The sequence below is a fragment of the Alternaria triticimaculans genome, assembly GCF_023758025.1.
Source record: "Alternaria triticimaculans strain BMP 0046 chromosome Unknown scaffold_5, whole genome shotgun sequence".
Taxonomy (NCBI): domain Eukaryota; kingdom Fungi; phylum Ascomycota; class Dothideomycetes; order Pleosporales; family Pleosporaceae; genus Alternaria; species Alternaria triticimaculans.
The window spans coordinates 1294340-1309879 of record NW_026055962.1 but is presented as its reverse complement, the minus strand read 5'-3'; the positions used below and the strand labels follow the sequence as shown (position 1 = coordinate 1309879).

The window sequence follows — 15540 nt, the reverse complement described above, 5'->3', positions numbered from 1 at the left end:
CTTCTTAGATGAGGTCTGTTGTGCACGTTAGTAATCAGGCCTGAAGTACGGGGATATAATGAACACTTACCAGCCACGTTCATGGGCATCTCCTCGATCTGTGTGCTGTAGAACTGCTCGATTTCGCGCATCATGCGGACATCGTCGGCGGTGACGAAGTTGATGGCAACACCCTTACGTCCGAAACGTCCACCACGACCGATGCGGTGGATGTAGTTCTCGCGGTTGGCGGGCAAGTCGTAGTTGATGACCAGGGAAACCTGCTGGACATCGATACCACGGGCCAGAAGGTCAGTGGCGATGAGGACACGGGAAGATCCGGAACGGAACTCCTTCATGATGACATCACGCTGGGCCTGGTCCATGTCACCGTGCATGGCCGAGACAGTGAAGTCACGGGCAGTGAGCTTGTCGGTGAGCCAGTCGACCTTCCTGCGGGTGTTGCAGAAGATGACAGCTTGGGTGATGGTGACAGTCTCGTACAAGTCGGAGAGGGTGTCGAGCTTCCAGTCCTCCTTCTCGACGGCAATGTAGAACTGCTTAATACCTTCGAGGGTAAGCTCGTCCTTCTTGACGAGGATACGGACGGGGTCGCGCATGAACTTGGTGGTGACCTCGAGGACGTCCTGGGGCATGGTAGCGGAGAGGAGGACGACCTGGGTGGACTGGGGGAGCAGCTGGAAGATGTCGTAGATCTGCTCGGTGAAACCGCGAGACAACATCTCATCGGCCTCGTCGAGGACGAACATCTTCATGTGGTCGGTCTTCAGGACACGACGCTGGATCATGTCGTGGACACGGCCGGGAGTACCGACAACGACCTGGGGGCCGTCCTGGAGGGCCTTCATGTCGTCACGGACGCTGGTACCACCAATGCAGGCGTGGCACTGGACGTCCATGAAGTCACCGATGGCGACAACGACCTTCTGGATCTGCTGAGCGAGCTCGCGGGTGGGGGCGAGGATGAGCGCCTGGCAGGCCTTGACGTTGGAGTCGATCTTCTGGAGGGTCGAGATGGAGAAGGTAGCCGTCTTACCGGTACCAGACTGGGCCTGGGCGATGACATCGTTGCCTAAAATATGTCAGTCGCTTGTTGGGTTGTGCGGTGGTGGGGGTGGGCAAACGTACCCTTGATGACGGGCATGATGGCGCGCTGCTGGATAGCAGAGGGGCGCTCGAAACCGTAGGCGTAGACTCCACGGAGGAGCTCAGCCTTGAGGTTCATGTTGTCGAACGAGTCGGTGATCTCATCGTAGTTGGACTCGATCTGGCCTGCGCGTGGGTTAGCCTGGGCTCGCAGAAGTGTTTGCAGGTGAGGCTATCGTCGCCGCCGCCCTCGCACTGCGGGGCGCGCAATGTCGAGGAGCAGCGGGACAGCACTCGGGGCACAACTCACCCTCGGGCACGTCCTCAAGACCTTTGTCAGCCATGATTGCGACTGGAAGGAGCGACTACTGGTGCGGGACCGTAGTCGAAGTGTTGCTCGTGGCGGGGTTAAAGCGGAGGATCCTCTGGATGCCGCCGCGTGTGTAAAAGTTGTGTAGTAAAAGCTAGATACCAGATCCTCTGCAAGAGAATCAAACGGGTATCTAGGGTAGTGTGTGTATTGGTTGTGTGGTGGATTTGGTGATGGAGGGACAGAGAAGGTGGGCGCTTTTTGGCTTAAGAGGTCGGCCACAAAAAATCTCAGCAGTGTGCTAGTGCCAAAAGCACGCTAGTTCAAATGCGCCCACGGCTCCCACCTAGGTCCGCCTTCACTTCCACTGGCTCGCTCCAGCGTCAGCCTATGACTCTGTTCATTGTCCCTTGGTTTGCCTCCTAGACCACTTGCAGCCCTGAAAACGTCTGCGCTGAGCAAACACCAAGCATCGTGCCCGGTCCATCTTTGACATGGCGCCCGGCATTCTGGACCACCCCGGCATTGCCACTGTCGAATCACGACCTTCGAAAAGAGTCAAGACTTCTGTGGCGACTGAAGTCGAGAGCGACGACGATGATGTGGCGGCGGCGGCAATCGCAGTCCCCTCGCATCCTCTGGGTATCAAGCCGGCCGGCAATGCGTATACTGCGTCCGAGAATATCAAATCGAGATGCGGACTGTTCGCCAGCTTACCCGATGAACTACTGAGCCACATCTTTGAGTCATTCGAAGCTGACGTTCTGATACGCCTGGGGAGTACATGCCGCGCTCTGTATGCCTTTACGAGGTTGGACGAATTATGGCGGGCTTTGTTCGTAAGGTGAGTACCACGGTTGCTATACACAACATGTTGCATTCCCCATCTTTTTCGTATACAGTCATTCCTACGTTTCCAGTCATCGTCCAGTCATGTAATCGGTCAGGCGGTGTATGTGAAGGAAGGCGTTCCTTGTAAACTCTCTTGGATCGGTATGACTGTGCCTGCACGCCTGACCGCGCCTCGGCCGTGGAAGTGCAGGACACAAGATCATTTCAGGGCGTTCTATATTTCCACGGGATAGAGTGGTATATCGTTGCCCAAGTTGATTGTGTGTAAATTCGTGGTATATACGAAACTGCATTTTCGCAACGGAATAGAGCGTTGCTTCTACTTTATACCAGGCCCAACATGCATCACTCGTTTGCTTGCGTTGAAAATACCAGACAATCACTTTTTTTCCAATCGAACGCTAACAATCAAACAGCGCCCCAGCTGAAGACTTTGAGTGGCGTGGAACCTGGCGAGCAACTTACCTGAAGATCCCAAGAGAGCACGTCACTTCAATATCATGCACCAACCTCTTCTCGGACACTCTTTATCGACCATTTCAGTGCGCCCACACAGAACTAAACTCCTACGCGGTCAACATCCCGAAAAAAAATGAGATAGCCCGACTATCAGATCTGACATACGAAGAGTACGCCGATACCTGGGTGGACAAGCCCTTTGTGCTCACTACACCCGTCAAGCAATGGCCTGTGTACGGTACCTGGACGCCAGAGTACCTCCTTGAGAAATTCCCAGAAACCAAATTCCGCGCGGAAGCAGTAGACTGGCCCATGAAGAAGTACATGTCCTACATGCACGACAACGCCGACGAGTCACCCCTGTACCTCTTCGATCGCGCATTCGCCGAGAAGACCGGTGTAGACATAACAGCGGCACCACATTCCAAAGAAGCCGCATACTGGAGCCCAACATGTTTCGGCGACGATCTCTTCAGTGTCCTAGGCGAACACCGACCAGACTGCCGATGGATGATCATGGGTCCGAAGCGCAGCGGCTCTACGTTCCATAAAGATCCAAACGCAACTTCGGCATGGAACGCAGTCTTGACAGGCAGCAAGTACTGGCTCATGTTCCCCGCCGGCCCAGGCATCGAACCTCCACCCGGTGTCATCGTCAGCGACGATCAATCCGAGATCACCTCTCCGCTCAGCATCGCAGAATACATGCTCACTTTCCATGAGCTCGCCCGCCAAACGCCCGGCTGCAAAGAAGGCATCTGCTACGCTGGTGAAGTACTGCATGTACCGTCCGGCTGGTTCCACCTAGTGCTCAATCTTGAGGACAGCCTCGCTTTGACGCAGAACTTTGTACCCCGCAAGAAATTGCCTGATGTACTAGGCTTCCTGCGTGACCAGCGCGGCGAAGTAAGCGGGTTCAAGGAAGATGTTTGTGATCGCGCCTATGAGCTTTTCGTAGAGCGACTTCAGGAACAGCATCCCGAGTTGCTGGATAAGGGCCTCGCGGAGTTGGAAAGGAAGGGGAAGAAGGGAAAGGGCAAGTGGGAGCAGCTGACGAAGGGAGACGAGGAGGAAGAAGTCGGAGGGTTTAGCTTTGGCTTTGGTGGGGATGACGATGATGCTGACATTCCATGAGCGTTGCATTGATCGTAGTGTCAGCAATTCCGCATTTAATCGCATGCACATAGTGTTCGACAGCTTCACAACTAGAAGAATCGGGTTTTAATCATAACATTCATACATTGCTGTGCAAGCTATCTCTCGTGGGTATCATCTAATCGTTAAGTCGTATCATACATCATAGTCGCAGCGTCATGTCTCATCCTCCCCATTCTGCGCCAGCTCACTTTGCGTGGTTGATGATCTCGGCGTACATGTCCTCAGGTATCTTGCCGGCGAAGCTCATAGCCACGGCGACAATCTTCTGAGCGTTAAGACCAGGTAGGTTACGTAGGATCGTATTGGGACTATAAACACGTCAGTCGTGCTTCGAATATCTGTGGAGATTGTACTCACCTGGGGCTGTTCAAGATATCCCCGCGGATCAGAACCAGCTGAGCCACGATGCACAGAATGTTCAGGTGAGGTCCATACGCGAAGAGGAAGTCCCAGAGCTGTAGGACCTCGGGCAACGGGGGTGTGCACGCGCACATGGTGAGGACGGATGCGAAAGCGTAGATCTTGGCTTCCATATGGTGTGCCATAAGATGACCGTACAGCTTAGGGTCGACCACCTCTAGCACCCTGTCCACCAACGCGAGACCTTTGTGCACACCCTCCATCGATCCCCTCACATAGCCTGGGCATTCGTATGTAATGAGCCGTTCGAAGCCCGTGAAAGCCTCGACTTCACTCCTCGCCGCGTACAAGAATGGTCCACAGAGCACATTCATGCCCTGCACGTAACCAATCTGCTCCGCATCGTTCGTAGTCGACGCCTCTGTACGCGTACCCGCAGTGAGGGAATGCCGCGACATCATCGAGGTATCTGGGCTACCGCCGAACTCGGATAGTGTTGGTGGGGACTGCCAGCCATTGACGCGTGCTTCGTGCGCATCGTTCAGCCTCCACGCGACCGCGTTGAGCACACGCGTAATGCTATTCTGAGTGACGCGTCGTCGGAAGAGGGGATCTCCCTGGAAGGTGCGGAAGGTATCGTTTTGGATTTTGGCGTGCGCAGGAGAGGCGCCTTGACGGACGAGATCGAGGTATACGTCGGTGCGGAGAGGAGGCGCGTTGAGTAGGATGAGCCAGATGTATATGCGCAGCTCGGACTGGACCGGTAGAAATTAGTATACGGAATTCATTGAGCGATTCTAGATTGCGCCCATGCGCAGTATGATCGCATGGGGTAGTGTGGAGAACATACCATGCCCTCGCTGTTGGCGGGAATGCCTTCGGTCAAGATTGTGTAGCGCAATTCTTGGAGACCCTCCTCTGGATTACTCGCAGAGGCTCCTTTGAGCAGCAGCATATCCAGATTCGTCATTTTGGTGAATTGGCTATGAAGGGGTTGGGTTCGCTCACAATTCGAAACTCTGGTTGGGGTGCATGGCGGTCTGCACTGACGCCTTGGCAGTGGCCCTGGAATCCTCGCCGCGGACCCGCGTCATCCGAAGACGTTCACTCCACTATCCTCAATGCATACGCTGCATCCACGTTTCGTATAATCTTCTTGTTTCTTGTTTCCTAGTCCGTTAAGAGTTAAGAACCTATTCCCGTGATTGCTACTTGTTCTATTACATCTCGTCTGTGTCGTCCACACCTGAATGCAGCCTTGGAAAAACGGGTAGCGACGATCTGGAAACACCCACAGAACACCCACAGTAATATCCACTTATTCCACTGCGCTCTCATCTTACTTACATCGGCAGCAACTGCCAACATGGTGTTGCCGCCAGAAGCCGAGTACAATCGCAGCGAATACAAGCGCGACACCAAGTACATCGCTGGATATCTTTTGAAGGCTTCCCGGAAATGCGGGTTTGTGCCGACGCCTTCCAACAACAACTCTTACAATCATGAGGTTTGCGAACGTGATTTTGAGCCAATGGCTCAATGTATCGTGGATAATTCACAAAAGACATCTATACCTTCGTTTATACGTACAATGCTGGTTCGGGCTATTCGATTTCGGCGGGAGGTGACAGCCTGGTATCGCCTCAAGAGCTGCGATACAAACGCAGATCAGCAGCATGATGCTTTCTCTTCGCGCCTCCAGAGAACACTAGATATTCTGCGACCGCATATACCCAAGCCGGACAATGGAAAAACGAATGGCAAAACCGCTTCCTCGACCACGACCGCACTAGAACTAGGCTTCTCCAATCTGAATTTACAGGACACGACTGAGGATGATGAGGGAGATATCGAACAACCCGTGGCTGTGAAAGACTTGCCTTCCGTCCCAGTAGTAGATATTAGCTTGGACGACGCGAATGTGGAAGAAAACTTCTTCCTCGACATCAAAAGTTTCCTAAGAGAAATGCAGTCTATTCGGAAGTATGTCTTGGAGCGATGGACAGGACAATCCGATCTCATGACCAAAACCTTTGTCACCAATACCGCGATCGCAATCGTGCGACAGAAAGAATACGAGTTCGATCAAAGTCTATTGCGTCCACCTCAGTACCCAGCGGATGATTTTCCCGTCGGGTGCTTACCGGCTTTGCTTCTTTTTAGGACGTTCTATCCAGAGAAACTTGGCGATAAGAAAGGAGTCGACGGGATCCTCTGGCCTGCTGACACAGCGAAATTCTCCGGCAAACAACCTTTACTTTGCTTCTACCATGTGTATAATGGCCTAAACATCTTTGACGCTGACCTGAGGTTTGATCATAAGACCGAGTCCCCAGCTTCTATTTTGGTACATGATCGCAGGAAAGAGGCCAACAATCAACGCGTACACCCAAACGTACTCGACGCGCGGGACATGGCTGCAGTGCTTTACGTTTTAGACCAACTGCCATTGTTCACACAAGATTTTTCGGAGGATGAATTAACACGCGGCGTTCGACACGTAGTCGAAGATGAGGAAATAAACATTCCTTTTTGGGTCACGTTTGCTATGCAGATCCAGCTCGACATCAATGATCTTCCGAAGAGTTCCTTGGGAGACCCGCTTAAGGATCTACAACGAGAAGCGACGAAGACCTCCATACTCGTCCAAGAAGTCAAGAGGCATAATAACCCACTTGTGGACGTTCATCGGGGCGAAGAATTCGTCGCGCTTGAGGCGGTCGTTGAAACACTCAAAGCCGGAGTCTTCACGGACGGCACTACCCGCTTACTACAAGCCGCCGTCAAGAACTCATTGACGCAGCCGCAAAACTATAACCTGGCACCATTGTCAGAAACAGATCCGCTTTGTCCAGGCATCTCTCTCGTTGTAGAAAAGGGCTTGTACTGGCGCAGCCATCACCTGAGATGTGGTGTCATCATATATGTTCTACGAACTTTGGTGCGGCAATTCGCAATTGCGCAGGACGCCAGTCATTGTCATGTACTCGGCGTTGCTCACCTGTACAACATATGTCACAACCTATTTCCTGGTGCTCCGCACTTCCCCGATCTGGAGTTCTTCATGCAACGACAGGACCTAGAACGATTCTTCTATGGGAAAATACCACAGGATATTACGGATGCTAAGAGACAGCTGGAGCTTATTCAGTACGGCATAACTGATGCAATCAAAGGCCACACGTACCGTACGATCAGCCAAATTGGGAAACGCCTTATGCGAAGCAGATTCATCCAGAGTCCTTCTAACCTAGACTCTGTGTTAGAAGATCGTTTTTGTCTGCACGACGATCCTTTGACTCCACAGGAAGTCGATGCATCGACCCGTCGCTTTTTGAACAGTTTCGGCGATAAAAAGCGAGAACATGAGCGAATGCGGCTGTTCAACTGGCCAGCTGACGCAGTCGGTCCCGAGGGTAAGACATACCATAGGCTCTTTTTCCATGAATACGACAAGATATGGGACCCTGTTCCGACCTTGCGGTCGGTAATGCTATGGCTCGAGGCGGATGCCGTCAATCTCAACTTCTGCACCCCAAAGCTTGTCCTCCTCTGCAGCGACATCCTCCGGGACATCTTGGACATGTTTCGGAAAGACCCTGCTTTCGAGAAGGACTTTTTACAAGGACAGAACCATCCCGATCTCTTGGCTTTAACTGTTGTTCATCGAATTCTAACCCTGGCCGCCAACGAGACTAAGTTGCGTAAACGACAGCCAAGTCTCCCAGCGAAGAGGATGGAGCAGCTACGCGAGGTCTACAACATCATGCAAAAGCACTACATGCGTCCTGTGAAAACCACGCCAGGCGAAAAGACATGGGCGGGCGACGTCTGCATTGCGAATCTAGTCAACACGGAAAAGGAACCCCAGACCAGCGAATATTGGAGTGCAGTGAACTTTTTCAGTGGCCGCGACATATTCGGACACGCTGGGCGCAACATTGATCCAGATAACTTGGGGCCTGCTGCTGCTGAGAATTTGTACAAGAATTGGGACTTTGGCGGGAGTAAAGAGGAGAGCAGGATGTTCAACGCCCTCTCTAGGTTTCATGTTGGATGGGGTTCGATGGCGATCGTGAGAAGAGCTATGGAGGGGCGTAATCGATAGCGTTTCGTAGGCACGCCGAACAAATAACTTCTTCGAGGCCGGGTGCTAGGAACAAGTGGTAGGGTGGTTAGCAAGCATGCACCATTCCATTAAAGCAGTATCGCCTCTACTGCACGGGCTACATGTTCACATTGTCAAAATAGGGGTGTCATTGTGGTGAAAAAGAGAATATCATTGAATGATCTCGCTATATAAGGAATGTCGTGTCGTCATGATATGTATCCCACCTGCCTCTAGAACGCCTTGAAAGATTATGTACAAAAAGAAAAGCAACGCCTAAAACCTTCAACCTCTTCTATCTTCTCCTGGTGGACGATGTCGATGTCTTCTTGTCATCCCTCCTCGTACTTGTACTTGTCGCCTTGGGCGCTGAAGTTATCGTCGGAGAGGAAGAAGCAACTCCAGCAGCAGCTATAGACGGTGGTGTAGAACTTGTCTGCAACGTCGTAGAGGAAGCAGCGTCTGTAGCAGACGAGGACGATGAAGAAGAAGAAGAAGAAGAAGAAGCTGGTCGAGTGCTGGTGACTAGCGTGCTAGGTCCCTTGCCTCCATTGGCCCAGTACTCGACAAGCGCCTGCTCAACCTTTTCAGGTTCTGTGTAAGCCTCCAGAGCCTCGAGCTCAGCGCACTTCTCATCGATGTGCTTGTCGTCGTATTCATTGATGTCTTTGGAGCGGTACTTCTCCTCCATCGGGTCAATGAACTTGGTTGTCTCAGGATAGCCGAAGTTGGCAAGGCTGGTGACGTTGAAAGCAGCCATCATGTCGTGGTCCTCGTGGATGAGGTTGTGGCAGTGGAACATGTATACACCATCGTAGGGGGCGTAGCGGGCGATGACGGTGACCTTCTCGTTGGTACCAAGCAATACGACGTCCTTCAAAGCTTCTCGTTCGTAGGGAAGAACACTTCGTTTACCTCCGGTGCGGCTCAAGATCTGGAAGTCGACGAGATGGATATGCACGGGATGGCTCCAGCCGCCGGATGAGTTCTCAAGCTCCCAGACCTCGACGGCACCGCGCTGGGGCTTTGCGAGGATGCGGTTGTTGACGTCGGCAAAGGTGACGCCGTTGACGGTCCATTCTCCGCCGGTGCGTCCAAATTTGAAGCTCCTGTCGATGCCACTCTTCTTGGGTGGGAAAGGTACTGTACGCAGAGAGCCCGGGAGAGCGCCGTTGCCGGCGGTGCTGGAGACGGAGGAACCGACCACGAATCGCATGACCTTATCAGTGCTGTTGTAGTCCTCGTCTGCTTGTACGTCGCGGGCATTCTTCATCGTTACGTTCTTTCCGGCGTATGTGCTGAAGTCGACGACGATCTCCCAGCGTTCAGCCATTGAGATCTCGAGGTTGTCAGTCGGTACAGGCTTGGACATGAGACCAGTGTCTGCGGCGATGACATTGAATGGAACCTTCTTGGCTGAAGGGTCCTCAAGAGTGAGCTTGAAGGCACGGCTGATGGCTGTGTTGAGCACCCTGAAGCGGTATTTGCGTGGCTCCACCTTCATGTAAGGCCATGGTTGGCCGTTGACGTGGATGACGTCGCCCCAGAGAGAAACGGTCTCACTTGCTGGATCAAAAAGCGTGCCGTCACTGTTGTACTGCTTTGAGGCCAGTGCCAGAGGCACATCGTATGAGCCCGAAGGAAGTTTTAATTCATCCTCAGCAGGGTCATGGAGGATGTAGAAGCCCGCTTGTCCGAAGTAGGCGTTCTCCGCAGTGTGATGAATGGCATGGTCGTGGTACCACAAAGTTCGCGCACTCTGCTTGTTGGGGTAGTCTAGAATTATTAGCATTCATGTGGCATAATGCCAGTGACAGCCGGTGCTCACAATAGTCCTTGTATTGTCCGTTCTTGGTAGTGTCCTCAGCCCATCCATCGAAAGGTGCTCGGCTGTATGAACCATGAAGATGCACCGAAAGGTCCTTAGGGCCGTGGTTCTTGAATCGAACAATGGCTTCACGACCTTTGGTCATGCGGAAAGTGGGACCAGGTGATACTCCATCGTATCCAACAAGGTTGGCAGGCTTAAGCCCAGGGTAGACTTGTTGTGTGAATGGCTTCACATCGACCTCGTAGAAGTCAATCTCATTCCCTGTCGTCTTGTTTCGGTAGGTGTACGACTTGGCCTTATCCTGGGGGATAGGAAGCGGGTTCTGAAAAATCTGCTTGTAGACTGGGCTGAGCCACTCGTCGTCGCCAGCAAGTGCTTGCGATGCCAAGAGGGCTGTGATTCCAATGGAAAGATAGTTCTTCATGGCGTAGTGAAGGCGGATGAAGAACAGGAGATGAGCAGATATGCGTGAATTGGGCTGATGCTCTGTTGTACACTGGCGTCTTGGAACACTTTATACATCCCCATCTCATGGTATACAGGAGTTAAAAGGTCTCGAATACGCCTGCTTCATGGTATCCGGCCAGACCCCCGTTCCCACCATCCCTCATCGTGGCAAGTGTACTCCCACAAGAATGGGATGTGAAGTCTAGGGCCGGCAGGAGACGCCATTCGGCGTTCTCGCTACTGTTGCCTGAGTGTGTCGATATTCACCATATCGTAGTCTGCTTCAAGCCACTGCCTGGAAAGGCCGAGAATATGGGATCCATGCCTAGACATGGCTTGAGAGGCTTGGTATGAGCAAGAGCTAGGCGATGAGCGAAAGCTGATGAGTCTTGGCGACCAGTAGGATGACTAGCCCATGCTGATGGAACAACATGAGAGACTACTCCATTTACAAGTGCGGGATGAATTCGATCAGTATCTCCGAATGGTGCATATGAGTAGGTGATGCTGAACTCAATCTTGACTCATCTGAATCTTCTCGACCACGAGAATCCCAGGTCTTCCCTGCTCTTCACCCCGACCACGTGACGGATATCAGTAGGCAAAGTGAGCAACGAACGAGTTGCAGAGTCTGTTTCGGGAAGACCGACAGTCTCAACTCGGAAAGGTGTAGTCAGGAAGGTCTTTGTTTACGGATGGCGCTCTACATGCCTAGACGACGGCTGGGTACGAGCGGTCAACACGATTCAGGCCCTCCATGAGAACTTTCGTAGCAGTCTCGCCCTGCTAGGGCTGAACATTGTTGCCAGCGTGTGAGCTGTGAGGCGCTAATTGCTAGTGCATCGTGGTACGCGAGAGACCGGTCAACTTGGCCAGGCTTGTTTGGGAGTCCCGTAGATCCAGGAATAGCAGTTCCGCGTCCGGGGGACTGCTGGCCAGTGTGCCGGTGCTGTGTGTGTGTGTGTTCATCGCAAGCGGAGAAGGTTGAAGGGAGGCTGCGGAAAGGGAGGTCTGGACTGTGACCAAGCTGCGATCGGCGCTAAGCTAGCGCCCGTCGGCCTTGGCGTGGAGAGCGCTCAGCCTGTCAATCGAAGCCCTCCAAGCCACCACGCCTCTCCACAGCTTAACCTCAGCTACCCCGTAATGCAGCATCAGCGCGGAATTCATGCATGCCGAATGCACGGCTCGTGTCTTCCCTTTCCATTACACAGCTTCACATTGGTCAAGTCGTACCATCGCGTGTACAAGCTCCAAATCCCTTCCCGTCACGATCCGCCAAAACAATTGCGTCGCCGAACTGGAGTTGACCCAAGAAACAAAACAAAAAGCATGTGAGAGCGATGAGTGTTTGTTTCTGTCGATGGCCTTGCGCGCAATGTCAAACCTCAACGCTTGATCCCATGTTCTTACTATGACCTCCACGTAGGACCACGCAATGATCATTGCCTGGAACAGCTGTCGCACCACGTTGAGATCAGAACATGGTGGAACGAGAAGACCCCCACTCTGGCCCGATCGCGGACTAACAGTAGCAAGATCATGCAATTGCTATATCAGAGTGGAGTCTGTCCTTCACACCTACTTCGCAATTGATTCCGAGCTAAGCTCGACCATGGCACAGCGTCGGAAAATATCTAGCATAGGAAAATCCCCGCTAATTCGATATCCCGCTTACCCCTGCGAGACCACCCCGCGACGGCACTTGGACACGCGAGAAGGGTGATACTAAATCGGGGGCCCTGTTCACCATCACTTCCACGTCGTCTCTGCTACCATCGTGTTGCTTCGCTGTCTTCGCAATGGCGCCGCCATTTTCTCAAGTCCGATAAGCTGAGGCTGTCAGTGTGCAGTAGCGAAGGACTAGATGGGACTTCTGCGGCACTTTTCCATTCTGGTCTCACCGATGCTGTTCGAGAATGTCGCCTCGTTCAATAGTGGCTTGCAGATTGCCAAGTCCGCTCAGCAAGACGCGAAAGCTTGGCCTTTGCTAGACCCATGGAAATACGACGAGCCTCAGCTGTGGCTCCCGCTGCTACTGCAATGTCGTGTCCGGTGACCTGGTAAGCCGTCGTGTCTACCGCACTGCTCTACCTCGGTTCTGTGGCAGGCAACAGTCGGAGTCCGTTTCTCGTATACATCGCCTACTTGCGGACGAACGATATCATGACAATGAGTTTACTGTTTGTTCACATTTCTGACCTGTACTCTCGAGAACTTGATGAGGACGCCGTCGCGAGACTGGAATAGCTTTCCAGGCCTGCCCGCACCTACATTGTTTGCAAATTGTTCAGCGCTCAGCCGTGTCTTCGCTCATCCAGAACCGAAAGCTTGATTCTATCGCACGACTAACGTAAAAAATCACCCAGCGGAAGCCTCGGTTGGAGCATAAGAAGGTCATTGATGCGTACCAAGTACCCTAGCGATAGCTTGTCATGGTTTGTTGAGGTGAGATCTCATGATGTACTCATCATTGCTATGCATGTCGACTACGTGCTATCAATCACTACGAATGCCTATGATGCGTTCCAGATCTTTCGAGAAGACCCCAACTAGTATTTCTGACAACTCTATCGAGGTCGGCGAGACTGTGTCTGGGCAGCTCTACAAACGAACATGACCAATCGCCACCACATTCCGGACAGCGCGCACTCAAGACCTTTCCCGCGGCTATGAACATGAGGACACGAAGTGCAGGTGGAAGCGAAATCCGCCATTGCTTTTGCGATCCCTCGCTAGTCTTGCCCGTTTCCATTCCGCCAAGGAGCCGACATAAGAGAAAACACTCTATGCGATGAGTCAAGATCCCAAAGCCGTTTGTTGTTCTCACCGACCAGAGGACGTCCGCAGAATCAACTCCTTGGGATCTTGCGTTGTCCAGAACCTTTTCATTGCCGAGCTGTCATCGAAGTCCTTGTACGTTACACGCACACTAGGAAGCTTCCGTTCCATAGTTTTGGTGAAGTTGACTCTGGATTCCTCGATATATTCGCTCTCATACCGGGTTGGCTCAACCTCTTCAGCTTCCTCGTCGTCTTCGTTATCAGAATCCGCAAAGAACCCCGTAGCGGACAATAGTAGATCCACATGCGTTAGATTCTCGAAAGCACGGAGCGTGGGACGGTATTCACCCGTTTCGTCATCCACATCATCGTCAGTCCCCGGATCTACTATCTGGGCTAGCATGTACAGATCCGAAGGATCGACGCCAATCTGTATGGAGTGTACGAGGCGAATCTTGTGCTTTGGTCCTTCACTATATATTATGTCCCAAAAGAAGGATTCGTAGTCTCGCAGGCAGCTGAAAGACCAGGTAAGGAATGGACCCGCCACACTGATAGCTTCGGAGTAGATTTGTCGGCATACCGTAAGGACGCTGAATGGAGAGTATCGGGAAACCTTGCAAGCGGGTTTTGCAGTTCCCGTAAAGGTAAAGGTCCATATGAGATCGCGCAGTTCGCGGGGTAGACGCAGTAGAGGCGATTGGAGCGCATTGCGCTCAACGCTACTTGGTGTCAGTATGTGATACCTTGAGGCTGGGCATCATGCGACTAACGCGGACTTTTGCCAATCAGTTTTTGGCGTGACATCAAAGACTCCATTCTCTGTCTTTGACAAGGCTGTATGAGATTCTGATATCGGTGACATGTTGCAGGACCCTGGGCAGACTTCAGTGTTGGGTGTGGAAAGGGAGAATGATGGAGACATCGGGCTTGTGCTCACGGCGGTGTGTAGCTCCGTCGATGCGGGGTGATGTCACCCCTCATGACCGACGCTCAGGAATCCACGGCTCACAACACAACTAAATTTTACGTCCTACCTCCTGCGCGCGTTGTATATCGAGAATCGGTGATCTCTACGACACTAAATGAAGACAACAGGAAACCATATCGCAAAGCGTCATTATCTAGGCATAACGCACACATTGGAAAACTGTGAAGCATACCTACATCCTCCACCAGCATCTCAGCCAACCTCATTCGACCCAGACAACAAGGGCCTTCTCAATCAACCCATAAAAACCTCTCCTTCCCAAACCCCAAACTCGATGCGCCCATCCCCCACCTTGCCCCTCTCCTCCTCAACCCACCCTTCCACCAACATAACAGCATGCCCCCTAACCAACGTCTCCCCCTCCTCATCAACCAACAAAAGCAGCACCATCCACTCCCCCCTCCCATCCTTGCCAATCAACGGATGAGCCTCCGGCTGCGCCTCCACCCCCGCCCACTTATACAACGACGAGTACGGCTTCAGAGCCGGCGGAACAACAGCCTTGAAGCGAGCAAGGAGAGAGTCGTGAAGAGCCCGCGGCACAAATGGAACATCCAAATTCACAGCAACAAGCACAGACTTCGGCGCTGCGCCCATCCGCGAAGCGAGATGCTTTGGTAGACGTTGAAACGGCATCTCACCTTCCCTTCCCAACCCCCCTACTTCTTCATACACAGCGAATTGGGCATCCACGATATCAAACACCATCTTCTCCTCCCCTTCCTCCTCTGCCAGAAACCCCACGCCCACCTCCCCCTCCTCTAAACCCCTGCTCTTTTCCAGGTTCAGTCTTCGACTGATACCCATGTATGCTTCCGTTTTGAGAAACGCAATGTCATCCATCAGGCACGTGTAGAAGTATTTAGGCATCGCGCCCTTGCCACCTTCTCCTTCTTCCTTGTTGTCGTGCGTATGCGTATACCCATCATCGCCCTCCGGCCCAGCGAACCGCAAGTCTTGTGTGACGCGACCGGAACCAGTGTCGGGTACGTTGAGCAGATCTCTGAAATGGAGTTTGGTCCAGCGGAGGAAAGTGGTAGCATTGGCTGGGGTGGGGTCGTGGAGGCGGGGGTGTACGAGGAGGAGGCCTGGTTTGGGGCGAGCTTGGGGAGGTGGTGAGGGATTTCGGGATGGGAGGGTCATGATTGTGAGTGTTGG

General features: G+C 52.7%; 6 protein-coding genes across 6 annotated transcripts; 2 read left to right on the top strand and 4 right to left on the bottom strand.

The window, feature by feature from the left end:
- Window positions 1-4: 4 nt before the first annotated feature.
- Window positions 5-1430, bottom strand: TIF1 (translation initiation factor eIF4A; the record flags this gene model as incomplete). The annotated part of the gene is made up of 4 exons (XM_049365387.1): window positions 5-15; window positions 71-1072; window positions 1129-1272; window positions 1397-1430. The coding sequence occupies 4 exons, from the start codon at window positions 1428-1430 to the stop codon at window positions 5-7; spliced, it is 1191 nt and encodes a 396-aa protein (XP_049223188.1).
- Window positions 1431-1890: 460 nt separating this feature from the next.
- Window positions 1891-3841, top strand: J4E78_004758 (uncharacterized protein; the record flags this gene model as incomplete). Its single annotated transcript, XM_049365386.1, has 2 exons — window positions 1891-2240; window positions 2665-3841. 2 exons carry the CDS (start codon window positions 1891-1893, stop codon window positions 3839-3841), a joined length of 1527 nt encoding a protein of 508 aa, XP_049223187.1.
- A 208-nt stretch (window positions 3842-4049) lies between these two features.
- On the bottom strand, window positions 4050-5195 carry J4E78_004757 (uncharacterized protein; the record flags this gene model as incomplete). Its single annotated transcript, XM_049365385.1, has 3 exons — window positions 4050-4173; window positions 4223-4980; window positions 5076-5195. 3 exons carry the CDS (start codon window positions 5193-5195, stop codon window positions 4050-4052), a joined length of 1002 nt encoding a protein of 333 aa, XP_049223186.1.
- A 621-nt stretch (window positions 5196-5816) lies between these two features.
- On the top strand, window positions 5817-8333 carry J4E78_004756 (uncharacterized protein; the record flags this gene model as incomplete). The annotated part of the gene is made up of 2 exons (XM_049365384.1): window positions 5817-5822; window positions 5928-8333. The coding sequence occupies 2 exons, from the start codon at window positions 5817-5819 to the stop codon at window positions 8331-8333; spliced, it is 2412 nt and encodes an 803-aa protein (XP_049223185.1).
- Window positions 8334-8665: 332 nt separating this feature from the next.
- Window positions 8666-10588, bottom strand: J4E78_004755 (uncharacterized protein; the record flags this gene model as incomplete). The annotated part of the gene is made up of 3 exons (XM_049365383.1): window positions 8666-8840; window positions 8897-10109; window positions 10162-10588. 3 exons carry the CDS (start codon window positions 10586-10588, stop codon window positions 8666-8668), a joined length of 1815 nt encoding a protein of 604 aa, XP_049223184.1.
- A 2846-nt stretch (window positions 10589-13434) lies between these two features.
- J4E78_004754 (uncharacterized protein) lies at window positions 13435-15525 on the bottom strand (the record flags this gene model as incomplete). The annotated part of the gene is made up of 2 exons (XM_049365382.1): window positions 13435-14113; window positions 14735-15525. 2 exons carry the CDS (start codon window positions 15523-15525, stop codon window positions 13435-13437), a joined length of 1470 nt encoding a protein of 489 aa, XP_049223183.1.
- Between the last annotated feature and the right edge of the window lie 15 nt (window positions 15526-15540).